Source organism: Mastigoproctus giganteus, chromosome 8 (assembly GCF_048544385.1).
Source record: "Mastigoproctus giganteus isolate SK-2022 chromosome 8, ASM4854438v1, whole genome shotgun sequence".
Taxonomy (NCBI): domain Eukaryota; kingdom Metazoa; phylum Arthropoda; class Arachnida; order Uropygi; family Thelyphonidae; genus Mastigoproctus; species Mastigoproctus giganteus.
Genome location: NC_143582.1, coordinates 42,567,662 through 42,592,653, shown reverse-complemented (window position 1 = coordinate 42,592,653; position 24,992 = coordinate 42,567,662). Strand labels below are relative to the sequence as shown.

At 35.6% G+C, this 24,992-nt stretch overlaps 1 protein-coding gene across 1 annotated transcript in view; it reads left to right on the top strand.

The window, feature by feature from the left end:
• Positions 1–24,992, top strand: part of LOC150081486 (folliculin-interacting protein 2-like) — a 122,846-nt gene that overhangs the window by 49,368 nt on the left and 48,486 nt on the right. Inside the window, exons 6-7 of the mRNA XM_090380222.1 lie at positions 7,027–7,089; positions 16,663–16,847. Coding sequence (XP_090236348.1) covers positions 7,027–7,089; positions 16,663–16,847 — 248 coding nt within the window. The remainder of the gene's footprint in view (positions 1–7,026; positions 7,090–16,662; positions 16,848–24,992) is intronic.

The following is a 24,992-nucleotide window of genomic DNA, read 5'->3' as shown; positions in this document are numbered from 1 at the left end:
TATGGCGGAAAATGTTCACGGGGCTTTAAAATTCACATTTTTTTAGGTTTCATTTTATATTAAATCAGCGACCACGAAACCGCAAATACAGATACCGCGAATAGCGGGGGTTTACTGTATATATTAAAAAGCATGTTGGTTTAACTCATAAAATTAAAAGCAAGACTTATATGCCCAGTATACAAGCAAAAAAACTAAATAAATTAATAATAATAGTAATAATAAAGCACTGTGTCGCAGTCTTTAATACAATCCTTGAGTTCATAAACTGTAAAGATGCTATGACATATATTCCATGCTGTTACTGAGAGATACATTTTCCTTCCTTTGCTAATACAAATATCAATATCTTTCTTATAACTCTAGCATCAAAATTCACATTTTTATATTGGAGTTTAAGAAAGATACAAATAAAGACTCTGAAACATGCTTATGACTTTCTTGTGGACAGTTCACTGGACTAAATATGTGGACTAAAACAAGTGGGAGCTGTCATCTAGAAATAGCTATAAATTTAAACTACGGACAAGTTAGTGCAAATGCATCATATTAGTACACAGCTAAACTTGGAATTAGCAAATTTTTGCAAAGGCAGCATCATTTAAGTTATATCTCATATTGTGAATACCTTCACGAGTTGCCATGATATTGCACTACTTTAAATAAGTAACGCTTCAACAAAGGAGAAGACTGTTGTTACTTATTCTCAGCAGAGACCACCACCCATGTGATAATAATTACTATGGGTACATGTGATAATAATTACTGTTGTTGTTGTTATTTGGTTTTTAGGAGCATTAGCAACTAAGGCCATATTGCTCCGGGGATATGCGGTGGTCATTCCCTGACCTTTCCGCATCCTCCATATTTGGTGGTCACGGGCTCGAACCCCGGTCTAATCAAGAAGCATGTGCTATGCACTGCCGCTCCCGCCCACTTGGCTACGGAGGCGCCCATAAGAGTTGAACATTTTACTTTTGTTGAAAATAAAAGAATTATTTCCTCTCTGCCCACCTGGCTACAGAAGTGCCTATAATAATTACTATGGGTGGTGGTATCTGCTGAGAATAAGTAACAACAGTCTTCTCCTTTGGTGAAGCATTACTTATTCAAAGTGGTGCAATATCATGGCAACTCGTGAAGGTATTCACAATATGAGATATAACTTAAACGATGCCGCCTTTGCAAAAATTTGCTAATTCTGAGTTTAACTGTACTAATATGATGTATTTGCAGTAACTTGTACGTAGTCTAATTCTCTTGCAGCCCAAGGCATAAGCCCTTAATGCATCTTAGTCTATAAATTTAAATTATTTAATTATTCGACAGACTATTAGTTCGATTAATATCAATACACTATACATATTAATTTATGAATTAGTTATTAATTAGTTATTTGGTAGCGGGTTTTTTTTTTTTTTTTTTACATTTCATTAAATATTTTTGGTTCTATCAATTATGATAAATTACCTTAAATGTCCTTTCAGAAATCAGTGGAATTGCACTCCAGATTTGTTACAAAAGAAACACTTCTTTCTATCCATGGTGTCAGCAGACTACACAAATAATTATATATTTGTAAAATAATAAGAGAAGTTTACCTCGATATAGTACATAGAACACTTTCGTATGATACTTTGAAGAAATTAAAACAAAAAAAATCGAAAAACTTGCATTAGTGTAACAAATAATTAAAACTCAATTTAACACAAAAATCAATTTAATGAGATTAAAAATAAGAAAATTAATTAAAAGAAAATTAAATTTCTTTTAATTAATTTTCTTATTTTTAATCTCATTAAATTGATTTTTAATTATTTGTTACACTCTAATGCAAGTTTTTTTTTTTTTTTTTTTTTTTGTTTTAATTTCTGGAGAGTATCAAACGGAAGTGTTCTACATACTATATTGAAGTAAACTTCTCTTATTATTTTACAATTATTGATATCAATGTAGAACAAATTGAGCATTACAGCTCTGGTTCATACTAAAAAATAACTATAATAATTATTAGGGGGCTTTGTCCCCGGCTCGCTTCTTTTGATAAAATAAAATGAAATACTTACAGAAGCTTTCGACACGGTGTGTCTCTTCTTCAGCTATGAATGCATAGTAACATATTTATGTATTCATAGCTGTGTGTGTGTCTCTTCCTCAACTATGAATATATAAATACATTACTATGTCTATATAATATCGATATAGATACACCATAGACAACTCTTAAAGAAAAACTAAGATCATAGTGCAAAAGAGGCATCATTTCGTGTGTATATCATATTGTGCTCATCCTTCACAAAGAGTTACCAAGTATTGCACTACCTCAGTTAAGTAATGCTTCACTAATAGAGAAGACTATTGTTACTTATTCTCGGTGGGCACCACTACCCAGATGCCACCATTTCAAAGCTAGTTGGTTTTTCATCGGTGGGTCCCTTTCACACTATGATCATAGTTTTTCTTTAAGAATTGTCTATGGTGTATCTGCACCGATATTATATAGATATAGAATCTTAAGCTCTTAAAATATTATGCTTTGTTCCATTTCGTTTATTTAAATAAATACATTAGATATGGAAATCAAGAGCAGTACACTAGGCCATGTTAGATAAACATAGTGCGTGACCTTGAAACAAGATCACGCATTGTTTTGTTTAAGCTTGTTTTACCACAGTAAAACAAACTTCTGTTATGTATTTGTTACATATTACCACGTAGCCTGCATCTCTCTCTTCTTGTATTGACTGAATAAATATCACTAGGAGAAAAATTATTTTAATGTATAGAAAGATAATAACAAAAAAAAAAAAAAAAAAAAAAGCGATGTAAATTGAACTTGCTACGCTCAATTAACACTAATCAAATCCAAATACAGTAATGACTTTTAGCATTGGGCATGCACATTAGTACTCTGGGAGTTTTGATGTCTGTTAGTTCCATGTTTGTACAATGATAGCACTGGGAGTAATTGAGCAGGTGACCACATACATATTCTGTGATATGGTGTATTGGTCCTTGAGGCTGTCACAGACATTCTCTCAGATATGCCAAACAAGCTGTGCTTGCTACCTGGGAGTCTAAAATGCTGATGGAACTGACATTTGGGTGACGCTCAAGTCAAGTGGACCTAATTTCGGCGAAGTACAAACAGTCTATGACAGCCAAATCCTCTGCTTGCACCTTTACAATAGTGAGACTGTTAGTAATTCTGGGGATAACCCCCATGTGCAAGTGCACTGTGGGTGACTACCCAGGTGTTAACGTAAGCAGGGGTTGAGGTGTAGCGCCCACACCACACAGAGTAATGCTGCCCCTCTGTGTTACCAGGCAATACTAGGTGCTAGATGACTCATCAACCGGTGCCATACCACCACTTTGTTTATTGGAGGCTTGAAGTGGTGGAACCCATGTTTAGTCTCTAGAGTAAAGTTCCGGTCAACCCTTCTCTATCTCTTATATCATTCAGTATGACTGATGTCCTTTGAAGTTATGATGAACACCTTGGTGAGATCCAAACTTCCTAACATTTCGAGGGTACAGCTCTAAAACGGTGTTCGCAGGCTGGCTGCTAGTTGGTACACCAGACCGAACCTATTGGCAATTCTCTATGAGGCTTCCGGATCAGCTAGTGTATAATCTTCTGCCTCTACTCTGCCAGATAGTCACTGGAGTGAGTCAGATTAGTGAGTATGCGGGGGCATTGTTGAGGCCATGTTATGTCAAAGATCTGGGTATATTCTTACCATGTGTATGCCATATCCAAAAATTTCATTACTTCATACAGCATGTCCCACCCACTTTTTCTTACTATTGAATACACCAGGAATTGTCAAACTAATAGAGCAAGTTTATCTGCAAAAAAATCTAAACCTCCCAAGCACTTCCTAATTCATTTCACAAATATACGTGGTCTCAATTCTAATCTCAATGATGTCCATTTCCACTTGCAGTCAGCCAAACCCCAGGTACTTTTTCTGACATAATCTCAGTTATCAGTTGATTCAACCACTGCTCATCTCAGTTGCCAAATTATTTGCTGTATGATTTCTTTCGCCTCAAAGCTGGTACTTGTGCATATGGCTGTTCCGATATTCCCTCTTAAAGACTTGGTAATTTGGAATCTCCTCTTTTTGATCTTCTCTGGCTTAAAATATCTCTACCTCATTCTGTCAAATTCATCTGTTGTTTCTACCATTCTCCCAACTCTACTAATCACTTGGAACTCTTGACTTCCTCTCTTTGCAACTTGACTTTCTCCAGTCCAACTTTTCTAACAGTGAGGTAATTTTCCTTGGTGAATTTAATGTTCACAGCTCCAGCTGGCTTCCGTTTTCTAGTCACACAGACCCTGCTGGTCGAGATGCTGAGGCTTTTGCGATTACTAATGACCTTGCACAGATTGTTCATTTACCTACCAGAATACAAACAGAAGTTTGTATTCTGGTAGGTAAATGAACAATCCTAACCATATAAGCAACATCCTTGATATTTTTTTCACAAACGACCCTACTTAGTACACGGCGGAGGTGAGTGGACCTTTAGGCACCTCAGATCAAAACTTGGTGATTGTCTTTTCTCCAATGGAGCCTTTATCTCATGGCTATTCCCAGCCTCTTGTTATTTGACATTACAAGAATGTAAAATGGATTGACCTGCCAGATTTCGTTTCTTCTTTTCCTTGGTTGGATTACTGTTTCAAAACTTCACTGACACAATCTGACAACGTTTGCTCAGATTGTGTCAGTGAAATTATTCTTGCAGGAATGGAATCCTTTATCTCACACTCCACTTTAAAATCTCATCCTTTATCCAAACATTGTTTTTCCAATGAATGTGCTAATGCTGTTCAAGAAAAAGTTGCATATCGTAACAGGCTAAGAGTAGAAAACTTGCTTCTTGTTTTAATGGTAGCCCAGCATTCTGGTCCCTTGCCAGAGGTATTGGCCACAACTTTTGCTCATCTCTGCTCCCACCTCTGTCAAAACCAGATGGTTCTATTGTCCCTTCAGCCAAGGATAAAGCTGACCTGTTAGCATCCCATTTTTCTTCCAACTCGTGTATTAGTGATCTTGGTAAAACACCTCAACATTCCTACCACACTCCATTCAATACCTCTTGTGGTCTTCCGTCAAAAGGATGTCAGGATTTTGATCAATCTTCTTGATGTTAAGTAAGTTCCAGGTCCTGATGGTATTTCTCCACTTATTCTCAAAACATTTGCTTCTGAACTTACTCCTGTTCTTTTGCCCCTTTTTTTCACTTTCTTATTCCAAAGGTGTTTTTCCTTCTGCTTGGAAATTTGCTCATATCCAGCCAGTTCCTAAAAAGGGTTACAAATCCCTCCCATCCAATTATCGTCCCATTGCAATTACTTCTCTTTCTAAAGTAATGGAGAAATCCAATTAACCTCCAACTCTTAAAACTCTATCTAGAAACCTGTCTGATCAACGATCACCAGTCTGAATTCCATCGGTGTCGATCCACTGGTGATATTCTGGCTTATGTTACCCATTTACGGACAAATTCAATGGAATAGTTCGGTAAAACCCAAGCAGTTATTCTTGATATCTCAAAGGCTTTCGATCGTGTTTGGCATAAATGTCTTTTAAACAAACTACCATCTTATGGTTTGCCAACTGTGTTTTTTTTTTTTTTTTTGTAATTGGTTATCCAGCTTTCTCTCTGACTGCTCACTGAGGATGATGGTAGATGGCTCCCTATCTTCTAACTTCTCCACTAATTCTTGTGTCTCCCAAGTTTCAGTGATTTCTCCCACTCTTTTCCTATTGTATTGTATATTAATGAACTTCTTCCATTGACTGGAAATCCTATCCAGTTTTACTGAGCACATTGCATTCCACTTTCCAGTTTGAGAAATCTTGCCCTGCTCAATCAGCTTCAAATTCTTAAATACAGAAATATTTCTTTATTTTTTTTATTTTTTTGTTTTTTTAGAAAAAAAATCCATGTTTCATGCATTTTTTCTTGATTGCTAGCCTCATCAATTCATCTATTAAATTATAAACTTTGAACTTTTTATATTATAAATTTAAAAAAAAAAAAAAAAAAAAAAAAGTTTAGTAGCCTCTATGAAACAACATACCTCCCCGTACCCTTAATAACAGTGGTGTTATTGGGATATATAATCATTAATAATCATTGGTATAATTTAATTTAATTTTAATAATTATTAATAATCCTTTTAATAATCATTGGTTTAAAAACAAAATGAGTGGAATAATTTTGAGCTAATTTTATATTATTTTCTGAAGTGACAAACTTTATTACAACATTGTTTGTCTTTGCTGTCAAAAGTTGATGTGGGAGTCTCAAAATTGTTTAATTTGTAGCAGGTGTAATTAAAAATTTACTTGCTAGTGATTGAAAGTTATCCATCAGTGAGTGGATTTTTGGTATCCTGTATGTAACTGTAACAAATGTGCCTACATAGAAGGGGTAGTCAAGTTGCTCTATCCCTCAAGTTGAAATAGAGAACAATGAATTGATTTGGTACATTATGGCTTTAGTTGACAATGTGCCATTAAATGCCAAATAACCAACCAACCAACAACAAATGTATTTTTATTTTTCAAAATATTCACCTGCAAAACTAATACTTTTCCCAGTGATGTTCCAAGACTGCTTTAATTCCCACTAAGAAAACAAATTCTTGTGGTTATCTGAACTAGACTTGGTATCCTGTATGTAACTGTAACAAATGTGCCTACATAGAAGTGGGTAGTCAAGTTGCTCTAACCCTCAAGTAGAAATAGAGAACAATGCTCAGGAATCTACAGCATCCATCACAGCAGAATCATCTGTGAATTTCCTACCCTGAAGATATTTCTGTATCACCAGATTTGGCTTCTTGTAGATATTAGGCAGAGTCCAGTTCTTTTTCACAAAAAAAGTATTATTATGAGCTCTGTCTGTCTGTCTGTCTTACATTTTTAAAATTGATTGATTATAATTTTTAATTTTTTAATATTTAATTTGCTTAATGTATTTAAAATTTATTTCCTGCAGCTCATAGCATGTCTCTTGATGTTCCTCTTCACAGTCATAACAGCAGTATAAGTAATACTCCTGGTAATGTATCTTGCATTTATTTTAGTGTGTACCAAAGTTTACTAGAAATGTTATTCTTTCATTACCATTCAGTTTTATCATATGAGATGTGTGTTAACATGTACAAACACGTGCAGTCCTCAACAACATTACCATCGATTTTCCATCTATGTTATTATTTATGGGAGTCTGAGCTGCACTTTAATTCCTTAAATTAAAAATTTGATGATTATTTAAATTAAAATTTAATGATTGAAAAGTGTGGACCTGCTTTTGTTGAGCAATATCTGTTGAAATGATTCATGAATGCAAGCTTATACAGCATCAGCTATAAAAAAAAAAAAAAAAAAAAATCCCTTATCTGTCCATTCACCTTTAATAATTTGTTCAATTCTTTTGTAAATTTATTCAAACTACCTGCTTCCAAAACACCAGGTGGAAGTTTTTTCCAACAGTCAACTGTCCTATGGCTGAATACAAATTTCTACACCTTTACTTTGTCTCCTCAGCCCTCAACCCACACATGGTACTAAGTACTTTTGGTATTACTATAGGTTCTAATAACTTTTGTGTTTGGGACTTTCATTAAAAAAATAAATAAAACAGATGGGTTGAAAAGTGGTAAGTTTTATATCACTAAATAGTTTTTTTGTTGAGGACTTGTCACATTCCCACAATCATCTACTGACAGAAATTCCTAAGGTACTTGGTGTTAACTCTGAAGGTATCAAAGATACAGAAACTATATAGAGGGTGGCTCAAAAGTATATGCAAAAAATTCTGAGCTGTATTCTAGTGCCCAAAACAAGTATGTGTGAGAAATCACTTTATTGTAGAGTTTTTATGCATAAAAATGATTTTCAAAAATTGTGTGAAGTTGTCCTAAACCTTGGACGAAGAGATTGTGGAGTCAATATACCAAAATAATAAATAAGACTTTATTGTTGCTTGCTTTCAACCTTTGTGCCCTCTAAAGGTCAGTACATTCTGGTGTTTGCTTTGTGAATAATACTAGTTTGCCAAGCACATTTGGTTATAGATAGTATTAGTAGTGGCAAATGATGCAAACAAGCAAGCTTATAAAGCATTAGCCAAAAAAAAAACCCTTACACACTTCACCTATCCATACCCTCTAAGAATTTGTCTAGATTTTCCTTGAATTTTTTCAAACCACCCAGTTCCACAACAACAATGAATTTTGATTCAACAATCAACCACCAGCTGGCTGAAGGAAAACTTCATTACAACTACCCTGCAAACATCCTTCCTCAACTTGAATTTATGCCCTTTCATGTATGCAGTTTGAGCAAGAGGAAGAATGCCATCAACATTTAGCTTACTCAATCCATTTAAGGCCTTAAACACTTCAGTCAGATCTCCTCGCAGGTGCTTAGTCTCTAGATGCTTCAGTTTACAGAACTGAAACTTTCTTGGCAAGAGCACACTTTCTCGTCACCAATCCAGTTGCCTTTCTCTGCACCCACTCCAGCAGATCTACTTCCTTCCAAAAGTGAGGCCTCCAGACTTGTATACAATACTCAAGATGCAGCCTAACCATGGCATTGTACAAAGGGATAATCACCTCCTTATCCCTGCTAGCAACATTTCTGCATATCATTGGCAAAACCTCATGAGCTGTCCTGGCATTGCTCAGAGAACTTCATATCTCATTGCATAATTACCCCCAGGCCATTTTCATTCTCCACTACCCTGAGTGTAGTACCACACGGTTGATATGTTACTCTGGGAGTTACTGCTACCCATATGCAGCACTTTACATTTGTCAACGTTTAACTTCAGTTGCCATTTCTCAGCCCGTCTACCTAATTTTTCTAGATCCTATTGCAAAAGCATATATTTATCACTGTCATTAACAACTCTGCCAACCTTTGTATCATTTGCAAACTTAGACATTCAGCGTGATATACCTTCATCAAAATCATTGATAAATATTGAAAACAACAAAGGGACCAGCACTGTGTTCTAGGGGGTGCTCCACTAATAACATTAGTCCACAAAGAGCATGCCCATTGATAACCACAATGTTTTCTCACACTCAACCATCCCTTTATCCATAGTAGTAACTTGCCCTTAATGACACATTTCCCCAGTTCATTAAAACTTATTTTTTGCATCCAGTTCTTTGGTCAGTGCATCATAGTATCTAATCAGATTGGTCAGACAGTACTCTCCTTAACAAATTCATGCTTTGACTACAGTCATAGCATGAATTTGTTATTCATGCTATAACTTTGCATTACATTTCATTTCTAGATACTCCTGCATTACTTCTTTAACCAGTGACTCCATTATTTTCTTGGGAACAGAAGTTAAACTAACACCTGTAATTACTCATGTTCCCTCTCTTGATTCCACCTTTGTGAATTGGTGATACATTTGCACATCTGCAATCCATTGAAACTTTTCCTGAATCAAGTATGCTCTCATAATTATGGCCAAGAGTTAGCTCACCTCCTTTGCTACTTTGGAATATAACTTTATATTCCATCTACCCCCAGGCACTTTTTGATGTGAAAGCATCTGTAGAGGCACCTAACAAAGGAACGTAATGGAAATGACATCACATCGTAATTGACACTAATTATCTTAACTCAGTCACTAATGTTGGTTTAGTAGAGTAAGTAGTAGCCTGGGCATAAAACATCACAATCATACTAAGGAAGTACGATTGTGATGTCACAATTGTACTTCCTTATGATTGTGCTGATGTAGTCTCGATGTCACAATCATACTATTCTTCAAATGGATTTCGCTAATTTCTTCCAAGCCAAGGATGTTTCATAAAACATCTTTCATGCGTATAAGCTACACATGCTGATTATCTGATGATTAACAGTGATTATTCACGTATTAAGAATCCTGCAGATAAAATAACCACTAGGTGGTAGTGATCACAGTATATAGATTTGGGATTTACTTAAGGATGTAACTACCATCAAGGGTAAAGGCGGGGGTTTTTGCTTTCTTAATGGTGAATACAGTGGTTGAGCACGCTGAATTCTGATGGGATCCTTCCACTTGTTCAGATTACGAACCTAAGGGGCATAAATTCAAATTAAGAAAGGACTGATGTATAATAGATGTGCAGAAATTTGCCTTTAGCCAGCGGGTGGTTAATTGCTGGAACAAACTTCCATCTGTCGTTGTGGAAGTTGATAGGTTGAGTAAATTTAAGGAGGAACTGGACAGGCATTTGGAGGGAATGGTGTGTTTTTTTTTTTTTTTTTTGGCTGATGCTGCATAAGCTCATACACTTGCTTTCTTGCATCACATGCCACTACTACTACTTTTTTTTTTTTTTTTAAATTCTACATGGTAGGACCAACTGATCAGGTTACTATCAGTAAATTCTAAATGGGAATTGTTCATGGAATTAATCATAGAAGCTATTAGGCTTTTCATACCAACTAAGAAGTACTTCTCAATGTATAGACTTAAATGGATGTCAGATGAACTGATGAAACTTGTGGCAGAGAAGAAAAGTGCATGGATTGCATGTAAATTATTGGATGACACAGATATAAACTAATTTTTAATCAAGCTACAAAAGATGTCAGCAAAGCGAAGGCAGATTACAAGAAAGCTTTGGCAAAGGATTCAACAAAAAACAGAAATGACATCTTTACTTATGTAAACACTAGAAGGAAGGGGATGAATCAGATTGTTTCACTTGATATCAATGGTTTGACCATTGATGATTCTGCTCAGGTTGCTAACAAATGGAATGAATATTTTGCATCTACATTTACACCTGAAGAATTCTTTACAGGGCACCTCCATGGGCAGGAGCAGCAGTGCATAGCACACGCTTCTTGATTAGACCAGGGTTCGAGCCCGTGACCACAAAATACGGAGGATGCAGGAAGGTCAGGGAATGACCACTGCATATCCCCGGAGCAATATGGCCTTAGTTGCTAATGCTCCTAAAAACAAAATAACAACAACAATTCTTTACAGAAGGGAATTCCAGAAGTTTATCAAGCTCTAACAGGGAACTAAATGGTTTTGTAATAACTGAGAGGAAAGTGGGAGAGAAATTGTTAGTTAACATGAGAAAGGCACCTGGGTAGATGGGATCTATCCAGTTATATCAAAGGAAGTAAGCAAACCCTTGCTCATAATTATGAGAGCATCCTTGGATTCAAGGGAGGCTGAATTCACATATTTGCAAACCCGCAGGTCCCTGCAGGTTTGCAGATGTGTTGACATATCCCCAATTCACAAAGGGGATCAAAACATGACACGATTAATATTAATTATAGACTTATTAGTTTAACTTCTGTTGTACGAAAAATTATGGAGTCACTAGTAAAAGAAGTAATGTAGGATCATCTAGACAAGTTTGCAATTATATTTCAAACACAGCAAGGATTTGTTAAAGGGAAATCTTGTTTGACCAATCTGATTAGTTATGACAGGTTCACAAAGGAACTGGATGCATAAAATAATATTGATGATATACACCTGGATTTCAGGCAAGCTTTTGATACCGTTACACATGGAAGCAGTACAAACATGAGCAGTGTGGCATTAAGGGCAAGTTGCTGCTATGGGTAAAGGAATGGTTGAGTGAAAGGAGACAGAGTGGTTATCAATGAACATGGACTAATGTTATTAGTGGAGTCCTCCAGGTTTCAGTGTTGATCTCATTGTTGTTTTCTATATTTATTAGTGATATTGATGAAGGCATATGTCATGCTTAATGTACAAGTTTGCAGATACAAAGGTTGGCAGGGTGGTTAAGGAAAGTAATGACAGTAGGCTATTGCAACAGGATCTAGAAAAGGCGGACTGGCTGAGAAATGGCAATTGAAGTTTGACATTGATAAATGCATTGATAATTGCTACTCTAAGGTTACTGCTACCAATACTGCATATGGGTAGCAGTAACCCTAGCGTAGCATACTAATTATTTGGTACAGGTAAGTGGAAAATAAATAAAAGAAAAAAAAAAAAAAAAGACCTGGAGGTAATTGTGCAGTCAGATGTGCAGTTCTCTGAGCAATGCAGGCAAGCTGCCTTGACAGCTCGTGGGGTTTTGTCAGCGATATACAGGAACTTTTCCAGTAGAGATAAGGAGGTGAATATCTATTTGTATAAGGCAGTACTGCATACAGGCCTCATTTTAGAAAAGATGTAGAGCTGTTGGAATGAGTTTAGAGAAGAGCAATGAGATTGGTGAGGGGAACAAAGGTGTGCTCTTACCAAGAAAGTCTTCAGTTCTGCAATTTTCAGAGTCTGGAGACTAGCCACCTGAATTGATCTCATTGAGGTGTTTAAGGATTTGAACGGCTTGAACAAATTCAATGCAGATAGGATTCTTCCTCTTGCTGAGAACACACACACACACACACACACACACACACACACACACACACACACACACACACACACACACAAATTCACATTGAAGTGCTGCTGCAGAACAGATGTGCTGAAGTTTGCCATTACCAATGGGTAATAAATAGGTGGAATGGGGAGCTGTTGTGTGTTTTTTTTGCTGAAGCTGTATAAGCTTGCTTTCTTGCGTCATTTGCACTTCATGTATGGTCATGCTGAAGAGAATTCAGTTGAACAAAAGTGATTACATTATGAATAAATTCTTTTCAAAAAGAAATGTCATATTATTGAACTTGTGGCTGTCAATAGGCATTTTAGAGTTAAGTGGTACATTTCTGCTATGCTTCCAGGGAAGCTGCATGCCTAACATGGTAGAAGTAACCCCAGAGAAACGTACCAACTGTGTGGTACTATACTTAAGGTGGAAGAAAATGAAAAAGACCTAGGAGTAATTGTGCAGTCAGATATGAAGTTTTCTGAGCAATGCAGACAGGCTGCCAGGGCAGGTCATGGGGTTTTGTCAATGATATATAGGAATTTTGCTAGCAGGGAAAAGGAGGTGATTGTCCCTCTGTATAAGGCAATGGTCAGGCCACGCCTTGAGTACTGCGTAATGACTGCTGCCATCTACATCCTTGAGTACTGCGTACTCAAGGATGTAGATTTGGTTGAGCGTGTACAGAGAAGGGCAACAAGATTGGTAAGGGGAATGAAGGGATCCTCTTACCAAGAGAGGCTTAAGTTCTGCAAATTGCTGGAGACTAGGCACCTGTGAGGTGATCTGATTGAGGTGTATAAGGCCTTGAATGGGTTGAGCACGCTGAATTCTGATGGGATCCTTCCACTTGTTCAGATTACGAACCTAAGGGGTCATATTTTCAAATTAAGAAAAGACAGGTGTAGAATAGATGTGCGGAAATCTGCCTTTAGCCAGCGGGTGGTTAATTGCTGGAACAAACTTCCATCTTTCGTTGTTGAAGTTGATAGGTTGAATAAATTTAAGGAGGAACTGGACAGGCATTTGGAGGGAATGGTGTGTGTGTGTGGTTTTTTTTTTTTTTTTTTTGGCTGATGCTGCATAAGCTCACTTGCTTTCTTGCATCACAAGCCGCCGCCGCCACCAGCACCACCACCACCACTACTACTACTACTACATCAAAATGTTGAAGATCTTGATATTATAAAAGATCCATGGAAATTTTGTACAAGTTGGTGCTATCTGTTGATGAAGTATGCTTTTCACAAGCTGGAATCCATAATTCATGAGTGGAAAAAGGAAAATGTACATGGCATAATTGTCAGGGCCGCATCACAGGCAGTTCTTTGACATCTGCTGAAGTATTAAACACTTTATTTATTTAATTTTTTTTTTTTTTTTTTTTAAGATATTTTGTTGGCATTGCTTGTTACTTCAGACATTGCATCTGGTTCATGCATAATAGCACTCCTATTCATTTCAGCCAACAGTTTTATAGAAATACAACAATTTGACGATGTAACCTTTTTAAAAGTTACCAGAATCTTGATCTTTTTAGTATTTTTATTTTCTTCCTGGCACAGTATAACCATAATCATTTTTGTGCCAGTAAAATGAAAATCAACTCAACTCAGCCAACAAAGGGCTTGCCTCGGTGCAACTTATCTGCTCATTTGGATAGGTCAGGTAGGCTTTGTGCCTTTAGCCAGCATGGTCGTGTGACACCCCCCCACCCCTCTTGTCTACTTCCTACAGGGTAATTTAAAGAAACTGTTGTATTAATAGAATGTTCAGGCATGTTCAGCAGTCATTAATCAAAAGAATTGCAACCTACATTCATATTCAAGGATGTTCTTTGAGCATCCTTGAAAATAAGTATGGGAACCTTTTAAAAATTAAAGGCATGTTTATATGCATTTTCAAAGTGTAATATAGTAACTCTGAAATGAAGTGTTTTCAGAGTTACTATATTACACTTTTTTTTTTTTTTTTTTTTTTTTTTGTTCACATATTCTTGAAACAGCTTGTGGAATCCAGTGCTAATTGGACTACATTTAATGATTAGCAACTATATATGAGAGATATTTGAAAAGTTTCTGCTATACCATAGATTTTATTATTTGAAAATAAATTAAATATGTATAATAATATTAAATCACAAACGTTTACTGTATATGCATGGTATTTATTTATTTATTTATCCTTTTGTGTCCACCAGAACATTTATTTTCATAGAAGAAATGCAGTTAACTCTGTTCTGAACAACCTGTGTCAGTGACAGAAAACATTGCCGTCCTAGATGCCGTCCTAATTTTGAAAGATTGTTGGATTGGTTTATGATACTTAGAAAAGATGCCAAACATCCTCTGAATGAACTTGTTGTTATATCACAAAGAATTAAGCATGAAAAAAATTTCAGAAAAATTAGTTCCAGAAAGATTTGAATGCTGACCAAGAAACAGTGAATTGTGTAAAGACAATTCTTGAAAAATTGCCCATATTTCAAACATTAAACTAATAGATAAAATTCTAATTCATTCCAGTGATCCAGAGACCAACCAGTCCATAAAGTGGCATCAAGAAGGAAATCCTCACCTCAAGCAATCTTGAAGGGCACCAAGATGATTGCATAAGTTTTCTGAGAATTGCAAAGAGGTGATATTGATTATCTTCCAAAGGTTAAATATATCATACACAAATGTTTCTTGCTTCTGTTAAAATTTCGTGAGAAATTAAAGGCTAAATTTCATGGGAAACGAGAATCTCTCTGAGAGGATCTTTTTCGTCTTTAATAATACTCAGTCATAAGTCTTGGGTAACAATGACCATTTAATTACTACCTGTTCCCTTGACACACACACACACACACACTCACTCACTCACTCACTCACTCACTCACTCACTCACTCACTCACTCACTCACTCACTCACTCACTCACTCACTCACTCACTCACTCACTCACTCACTCACTCACTCACTCACTCACTCACTCACTCACTCACTCACTCACTCACTCACTCACTCACTCACTCACTCACTCACTCACTCACTCACTCACTCACTCACTCACTCACTCACTCACTCACTCACTCACTCACTCACTCACTCACTCACTCACTCACTCACTCACTCACTCACTCACTCACTCACTCACTCACTCACTCACTCACTCACTCACTCACTCACTCACTCACTCACTCACTCACTCACTCACTCACTCACTCACTCACTCACTCACTCACTCACTCACTCACTCACTCACTCACTCACTCACTCACTCACTCACTCACTCACTCACTCACTCACTCACTCACTCACTCACTCACTCACTCACTCACTCACTCACTCACTCACTCACTCACTCACTCACTCACTCACTCACTCACTCACTCACTCACTCACTCACTCACTCACTCACTCACTCACTCACTCACTCACTCACTCACTCACTCACTCACTCACTCACTCACTCACTCACTCACTCACTCACTCACTCACTCACTCACTCACTCACTCACTCACTCACTCACTCACTCACTCACTCACTCACTCACTCACTCACTCACTCACTCACTCACTCACTCACTCACTCACTCACTCACTCACTCACTCACTCACTCACTCACTCACTCACTCACTCACTCACTCACTCACTCACTCACTCACTCACTCACTCACTCACTCACTCACTCACTCACTCACTCACTCACTCACTCACTCACTCACTCACTCACTCACTCACTCACTCACTCACTCACTCACTCACTCACTCACTCAACAGAACAAAAAGAATTAAGTTGAATAAAAGTGTGCTCATCTTTAGATTGCTTCATTTTTTCTGTGGTATACTAGAAACTATTTACTTATACCTTTAGCAAAGGCATGCCTGAAGAAAGTTTTTAAACAATTTGAAAAATATAAAAAAAAAAAAAAAAAAAAGTAGGAACGAATTGCAGAAGCCTAAATAACTTTCACAAACAGGCAGAATAAAAGAAATCTTGCAAAATGTGATGGTTTAAAATAAAATAAAACTTCATTTGATTGCTCTTGAATAGTATGTTTTTCAGAAACATAACCTGTTTCCTTTAGTATGCATTATACAGCCTATGTGGTTGTTTACCAAATTATCATTATTATTATTATATTTATTATTTTATTCAATTATTTAGTATCAGTTGTCTTACTGCCTTTGAAATAGTTTGCTCACTTTATGGTAAGTGGTGAAATTGTTTAAAAGAAAACAAATATTTTATAGGATCCCTACATTCCAATGTAAGTTGTAGCAGTCTTGGTAGTCATCCAAGCTCCGTTGATAGTGCCACATCTAGCATTGCACGATCAGCAAGTTACAACAACTTACAGAGGCGGTGGATTAGAAATCTTTCTACTAGCATGGAATATGGATTCACCAGATCACAGAGAACACTTTCTGCAGATGAGGTAAATGCCACTAAATCTACATAAATGATTATCTACAATTAATATAAAGGGGTGTGTGTGTGTAAATTTCATTTGGAAAATTTAAGTGTAATAGGTAATGTTCTTTTCAGACACATTTTGTAATCAGTGATATAGCTGTTAACTTCAGTCTGTGCATCAAATGTATATATAATATGCGGCGCCTCCGTAGCCAGGTGGGCAGGAGCAGCAGTGCGTAGCACATGCTTCTTGATTAGACCGGGGTTCGAGCCCGTGACCACCAAATATGAAGGATGCGGAAAGGTCAGGGAATGACCACCGCATATCCCGGAGCAATATGGCCTTAGTTGTTAATGCTCCTAAAATAAAAAAAACAAATAAAATAAATAAATATAATATGCATCTTTTATTTGGAGAAATTTCACTGAATTCAAAGCATTATATGGAATTTAAGGTTTGAGTAGCTCTGGCATAGTCTATAGTCCTGCTTAACAACTTCACTTATGAAAGACAAGCAACTAGAATTGTGATAAACTTCTGACTTAATGCAATTGTACAGAGTTAAAAATTAACTGAGATTTTTATTGCCCCATTTAATCTGAGGGCTGATGATCCTCCTATGTGTGAGTCCTGTGGCACAATTTTATCAATTAGACACATTTTAATTGACTGTCCAGATTTTAGCAATATCCGTTTTACCACTTTTAATCATCTGACTGAGCCATATGCACTCAGATTTTATCCAACAATGACAGTGTCTGCTGTTTTTAGCTATTTTAAATCAATAAAGGTGTTTTTTTTTTTTTTTGTATTTAAAATTTACATGTTATTGTTATTTCTTTATTGATTTATCTTTTCTACATTTTATACCTTCGTTATTTTATATCTTGACATGGTGACTTAAGTAATTTCACTAAGTAATTAGGTCAGTGAAATTTAAGTTTTTATATATCACCTGGTTTTGGCGCATTATAGCCTTAGTTGCTAATGCGCCAATAAAACCCAACAACCAACCCCATTTAATCTCATTTAGTCATTTCTTTTTTATTTAGTCATTTCTTTTAGACAGTTGGGTATATTTTTGACAAAAAATTGCACATTGATTTTGTCTTATACGAAGTCTGTTTTTGACCTGGAACAACAGTGATTCTCCTCTCTGACAAAATGGTCTTTCCAAATTTATGTAGTACCACTCATTGGAAAGCCAGCCAAAGTAAAAAAACAAATTTCATTTTGCAGATTATCTGAGGTTTCAATTATTTGGGAAAATTTTATTTCCCAATCATCCTGATCATCTTAAGTCCACTGTAATCTGTTTGGTGCTTTGTACTAAGGTTGATCTCATTTACCTTCAACACTATCATTTCTCATATTGTAAAACAGTTTCCTCTATATAATGAGTAATGTAACTGTGGTTCAGTAGTTGAGTTGATTGCCTGTGTAATGTTTGTAATATTTAGTCATTTCTTTTAGACAGTTGGGTATATTTTTGACAAAAAATTGCACATTGATTAATATGAGATGGGGGTGGAGGTATTTCTGTATTTTTCAATAAATGAAGTGCAGCTAACACGTTTTGGTATGGTCAGTAAATTTGGATTATTGAAGCACTGCAGTTAAACTTGAAATAGCAAAAGCTATAATTTCTGCTTTTTTAACAGGTTCACTTTGTTACAACACAGTCATATATATATATATATATATATATATATATATATATATATATAATGACCTGCTTCAGTTGCCAGCAGATCTGGTTATTATGTGACTAAATTATATGGGTCTGGCCCAAAATCCTGACTGTATCTACTATATTTTAAAAATATATGATTATAATTCTATATATTTATTAGTTTTTTAGTAAGTAAAAATTTACCTTATTAGATTAATTTTGTAGAAAGAATATAAAAAAATAATTTTAAGGACAGATACCTCTCTCAATTTGAAGATCATGTTTTCTATTACAGAAACAGTTTGAAAATACGATCAGCAAATAAAAATGACTTAATTAATTTTACTTTATTATATTGCATTTAATTGGTAGTTTTTCATGTCTAATTTTGATATTTGTATAGGGCATTTGAGCAATAATTATAGGTACAGCATTTCAATGCTAAAGATAAAAAAAACTTGAAATAAGAATAATTTCTGAATATGAAAATTTAGAGTAATATATTTTGGCAGCTGTGTAATTGTCATAAATATCATTAGCATAACTAAAACTGTAATTATATAGATATTTGTTATTAGCTGTACTTTCACGAATTTCTTTGACAAGTACATTAGGCATGACCATGGGTGCCGGCAGGATATTTTGAAAGGAGTAACAGGAAAATATATCCCCCAGAAAAAAAAATATTCCATTTTCTTATTATTATAATAATAAGAAGAAAATAGGAAAATAAGAAAATGGGATTTCTTGTTAAATATTTTGCAGTGGGAGAGGAAATAATTATTTTATTTTCAACAAAAGTAAATGTTCAACTCTTATGGGTGCCTCCGTAGCCAAGTGGGCGGGACCAGCAGTGCATAGCACACGCTTCTTGATTAGACCGGGATTCGAGCCTGTGACTACCAAATACGGAGGATGCGGAAAGGTCAGGGAATGACCACCACATATCCTCGGAGCAATATGGCCTTAGTTGCTAATGCTCCTAAAAACCAAATAACAAACAAACATCAACTCTTATGTGCTCAATATTGGATTATGGATGGTACGCCGACCGGGCTAGCCGGGTGGGTAAAGTGCCTGCCTAGCAACCCAAAGGTCGTGGGTTCGAATCCCGCCTCGGGCTTGGATCAGAGTACTGCAAAAACCTTGGGAGGTGCATTATGGCCACAGAAGCCGATGCGCCAACAACTACCAAAAAAAAAAAAAAAAAAATATGGATGGTACATTTAAAACCGTGCCCACAATTTATCAATTATATAGAATACATGCACCTGTCAGTAACAAACAATATCGAATTCTTCCCTTAGTTTATGTGTTGGTGACGAATAAGAGTGAAGAAAATTATAACTGTTTGTTTCAAGATATGGTTGACTTTGCTGAAGAAAATGTAATTGAATTGAGACCACAGACATGTTAACTGACATGGAATTAGCTGCAATAAATGCTTCCAAACAGTTGGAGTTTCCCTAATGAGTCTAATAAGATCTGCTTTTTCCACCTGGAACAATGTGTTTGATAAAAAATTCAAGCAAGTCGACTGGCATCTCAGTACAGCACCGATGAAGAATTTAGTTTGCTGCTTTGACGTATTGTGTGCCTTGGCATTTATTCCTTATTATTATTTCCACCAACATTATGGTCTGTATACAATTCCATTCAACTGGGAATTCCACACACCCAAAACAGTGTTGAGGCTTGGCATAGAAGATGGGAGTGTGTAGTCGGATGAGCACATATTGGCGTATATAGGATTATCAAGGAATTTCAGAAAGAATAGCAACAGGTTGATAAGTAGGCTGGGTGCATAGTTCGTGGTGAATCCTGTCCAAAACGCAAGAAGGCTAAAGTCGGGAGAGAAACGTGTGTGTGTTCATTAATATGACAAAATATTAACATTATCATATACTGTAATGTTTTTAGTGGTCGTTTTGATTACATGAAAAACATTTTTTATCGCAAACAGTTTCTGAGATATGGACTAATTTTTTTTTTAAATACAATCAGTATGTCTGGATTTTGAGTGGCACCGAAATTACACAAGTTTAAGGACAATATATATATCATATGATGACATGTATTTTATGAGCTGATAACTGTATTTAAAAAAAAAAAAAAACAACTGTCTTGTCTGTTATAACAGACATGATGAACCAAGCAATTCTAGAACATTGGAGGCATCCCTGGAGCAGCAAGACAAGTGCAGTAGCTGAGGGCTGTAAGAATATGTTTTCTGGCATTAGCACATTGTTGCAGTAGATCAATACTCTATCAGTATGGCTTGATAAATAGTAATCCTGCACAGCCACAGAATTCTTATTAACCACTTCAGCTACAAGGTACATTCAAAAAGTTCCTGGAATTTTACCATGCAAGTTTGAGTGAAAACAGTTGGACTTACTAACCTGATCAACTTCAACATACCTTCCTTCTGCACATATACACTTGGTGCATCAGTCTTCCCGAGATTTGAAACTTCCTTTAAAATCTTTTTTTCTTTCTTTCTTTCGCGCATGGATGGATGCTTCGACGTTTTCTTTTATGTCATCCATTGTAGCAAAACAATGACCTTGAAGCCCCATTTTCAGTTTAGGGAGCAGTCAAAAGTCAAACAGTGCAAGTTTGAGGGTAGATGATGAGGGAGGCTGCTGCATGACATTCCCCCCTCTTTGTAGCCAAGAATTGCTGAACTGCCATTGCCATGTGACGGGGCACATTTATTATGGTGAGGCACATTATTATTACTTTGACATTAGATTTTGTTGCACAAGACTTCTTGGGCCATTTGGATGGTTCACCTTGGTTTAATCATCATAGTACCCAACTCTCATCCCCATTGACCTCTTTTTCTTAGGAAGTTTGGATCCTGCATAGATTTTCTTTTCAAACAAATCACCTGTGATGGCTTTCTTGCAGTCTATTTGATCATCCAACAGTAAACATGGAACAAACTTGTCATGCACGTGTGATACATCCCTAAATTTCACATCAGGATTGTGTGTACTGAGCCTACAGACAGTTCAACTTCATGAACAATCTCAACAACAATCATTTGCCTATCATTTTGCAAGAGTTCATTTACTTTTGTGACATTTTTGTTGTTTCATAATGTAGAAGTGCATTCACTGTGATGTTCAACTTCCAGGGTTTCCTGTCCATTTTTAAACTACTGTTTTTATCAGTCATCTCCATAAACTTTCTGTAATGCTTGCAGCATCTCTGTATCCCTATTCCCAAGTTTAAAGAACTTTGTTAGCACTTTGTTCAGACTGTGACATTCTGCAATCATTCAGCTGTGACACAACAGTGAAGTAGTTTGGCCAGTTTCAAATAGGCATGTGTGTGCCCAAGGTCAATGTCAATGCCCCCACGAAACCGTAAAGCCATAGATCAAACCATTTAAATACCAGCATGTGATTCCGGGAACTTTTTTGAATGTACTATGTATATACTGAAGATTGCATATATACTAGCTTGTAATGTATTTTGTTTATTCTAACTGACATTGATATATTCAGTGATAAAAAAAATTACAACTGAAAATCAAATACCATTTGTTAATGACGTATAACAATTAGATAAAACAAAAATCAAAGTGCAAATTAAAAGATAAAAGTGAAAATACATAGACTTTCAAATTTGACATTTGAAAGTCAATGCATTTTCTTTAACAACAGTATAAATGTTCAGGTTAAGCTGTTGTAAAAGTTCCTGTGGATTAGAGTATTCTCACTTAGAAATAAAACCTGTTACTTTTGAGAGGTTCAAGTTTTGTGTATTTTGGGCACTTTTATATTTTATCAGCTTTTATCTAATTGCCTGTATTCATTTTAAATTATACCGTATAAGCAGCACATTTTATTTTAGGTAACAGCATAGGAAATTTGTTCTTTTTACTGATAATGTAAAAGCATAGCATGCAAGAATGTGCTTTTGGAATAGCATTGATATATGTTTTTGAAAAAGATTTCCTGATTTTTAAGTTTGTACAATTTTTAGGTGCCAATTTCAAATCTTTTTATTGACTTTGATATAGAATGTCAATTTTTGCATAAAAATTGACATTCTAGATTAAGAAAAAACCAAAAAAAAAAACATATGTATCTTGAATAGTCAGCAGACAGTTTTTTTGGTAGAGAGTGTTAGGAAAAAATGATAATTTACACAAGTACCCAGTCAGCTCACCATCAGTACTTAGTTTAGTGGCTTGACTTTTTTTTTTTTTTGTGCAATGTATTTGCATTTTTTAAAACTCTTTGTATTCATCATATGAATCCCATTTCAAGGCCAATAGTGGAGTGTCTGTCATCATTGTCTCATTCCATTTACCCTGGTATTTTTTTTTTCCTGTAGGCTTGATATCCTCATGAAATCTTTCACTCTGATCTTCAGTCACTGCACCAAGGTTCTGTGGAAAGTATTCAGGATGGCTGTGCAGAAAATGCACCTTTGCAACTATGGTTGCAGTCTAGTTTTTTGAAACTAGTAAATAGCTTTTTCATAGCACTCTTGAATGCTAATGAAACCTCCAGTTTGTGAGACATACTGCTTGTCTAAGTCTCACAAAGACATGAAATAAACTTGGAGCTCTCCAGTTTGTGTTCTGCTGAACTAGCATAGAGTTCAGCATCATATATTAAACTTTGAACTGGTGTACTGAAAACAGTCTCCTTTAGCTAATTTTTATATGTAGCTGTGGCAGAAGCACTTTGCTTGAAGAAACAAGCCCATTGATTTTTTTTTGCTTCCAGGTGTGAGGTTAGTCCTTTTTCAGCTGTCTCTTCAGATGTTGATGGGTTCTTTTCACTTAATTTGAAGCCTAACAGCTGTTCTGAATTCTTTTGTAGATCAAGTCCCATATCAGGTGGTTCAGTATAAATTGCTATCTTCTTTGACATGCTTTCACTTCACCAGTACATTAAACTTCACTCTGCATACTTGGGGAACAATAAATAAATAAATAAATAAATTTCCTGTTTATACTCTGGGACGAGCAAATGGTCAGAGGAATTAGTGTCTGCTGGAAGTAACGAAGTTCTGAGGTTTCGTGGTTAGCTGGAATTGGTATGTTATCATGAATGGGATGAATGGCTGATAAAGATATTTTTGATATTGTATTATACAGCTTTGTTCTTAGTACTGGATCCTGTAATGCATGCAAAAATTTAAAATCTGATGTGTAGTCTCAGAGTTCTTACCATACCATAGGTATATCAAATGCAAAAGAATTTATTATTCCATTAAACCATTGCCCTACATTTTTCACCCATTGATAATGTGTGTCCCCATGATTTGCCTTGGTCTCTGGAGATTCTTTTGTCTCTGATTTCATGGTATGAAATTTCCATAAGTGTTAGTAGAAGGAATCTGGAGTATCAACATGCTGACTGACAACGTTATCTGGGGGAAGCTACTTTAATAATATAAAAAAAACAAAAAACAAATACTAATAATATTTTAGTAATAAAACATTGGTGCTTCTTTAGTTACTGCTCGTATAATACTTCTTTTGTTACTTGTAAGTTGGTCAATTGTGATATTAAATCATATTTTCTTTGTACATGTGGCGTAAAGCTAAATTTTTTAAACACTAATCATATTTTTTTCCATCTTTCTTGCTGTGATTTAAATTCAGCTTTATATCATACATACAAAGAAAATGTAGTTTAACGTTACAACATGGAAGAACAAAAACAGCAGGCATGATAAATGGTGAAATAATGAGCATTTAAACCTGCAGACCTGTGTGGAGTGTGATCTGTCTTTAATTTCTTAAAGAATTGCAGATTATTCTGGGTGGAGAGACTTTAACTAATTTTATTGAAGATAATATCCAATGCAGAATTCAGTTAAGTTAAATATTATAAAAAAAATGTGGAACCATTTAAACTAGTATGGGCTGGTTAAATAGATTTAAAATCCAGGGAAACGCTGCAAGTAAAGATCAAGGAGCCAGAACTTTCAAAAAAGAACTTGTTAAAATTATTGAAGAGGGGATTACACATTTCTTATTTGTTAAGGTTACAATTGTCTTGACTTAATTAACAAAGTGCTATTAGCAACCATCAGGTAAAGAATTAAGTTTTAACAGTTGTAAATAATTTTACATTAGTTTTTAATTTGGTTAGTAAGATTATTGATAAAATCAATTAACATTTTCATCAAATTAATTTATCAAATTTTAATGTAATCGGATCAATTGGTAATGATGTGTAATCAAAAGTAACAACTTTATATAAATCGCATCATCATAATCTACCAATTCTGTGTTTACAATTTATAGTCACCGAAGAAGGGGTACAGGAAGTACAACAAAGCATCTAAAAATAATCTGTAATTCAAGAAATTAAAAGCAGATTGCACTCCACACAGTTTTAAGTACTTTCACTAATTATTTCACTAATTTCAAATTCTTGATATACCTTCATATCAGCCACTAAAACTTATGTGTATACAGGCACTTCCCAACTCAACTTGCGTAAATTCGACTTTATGTA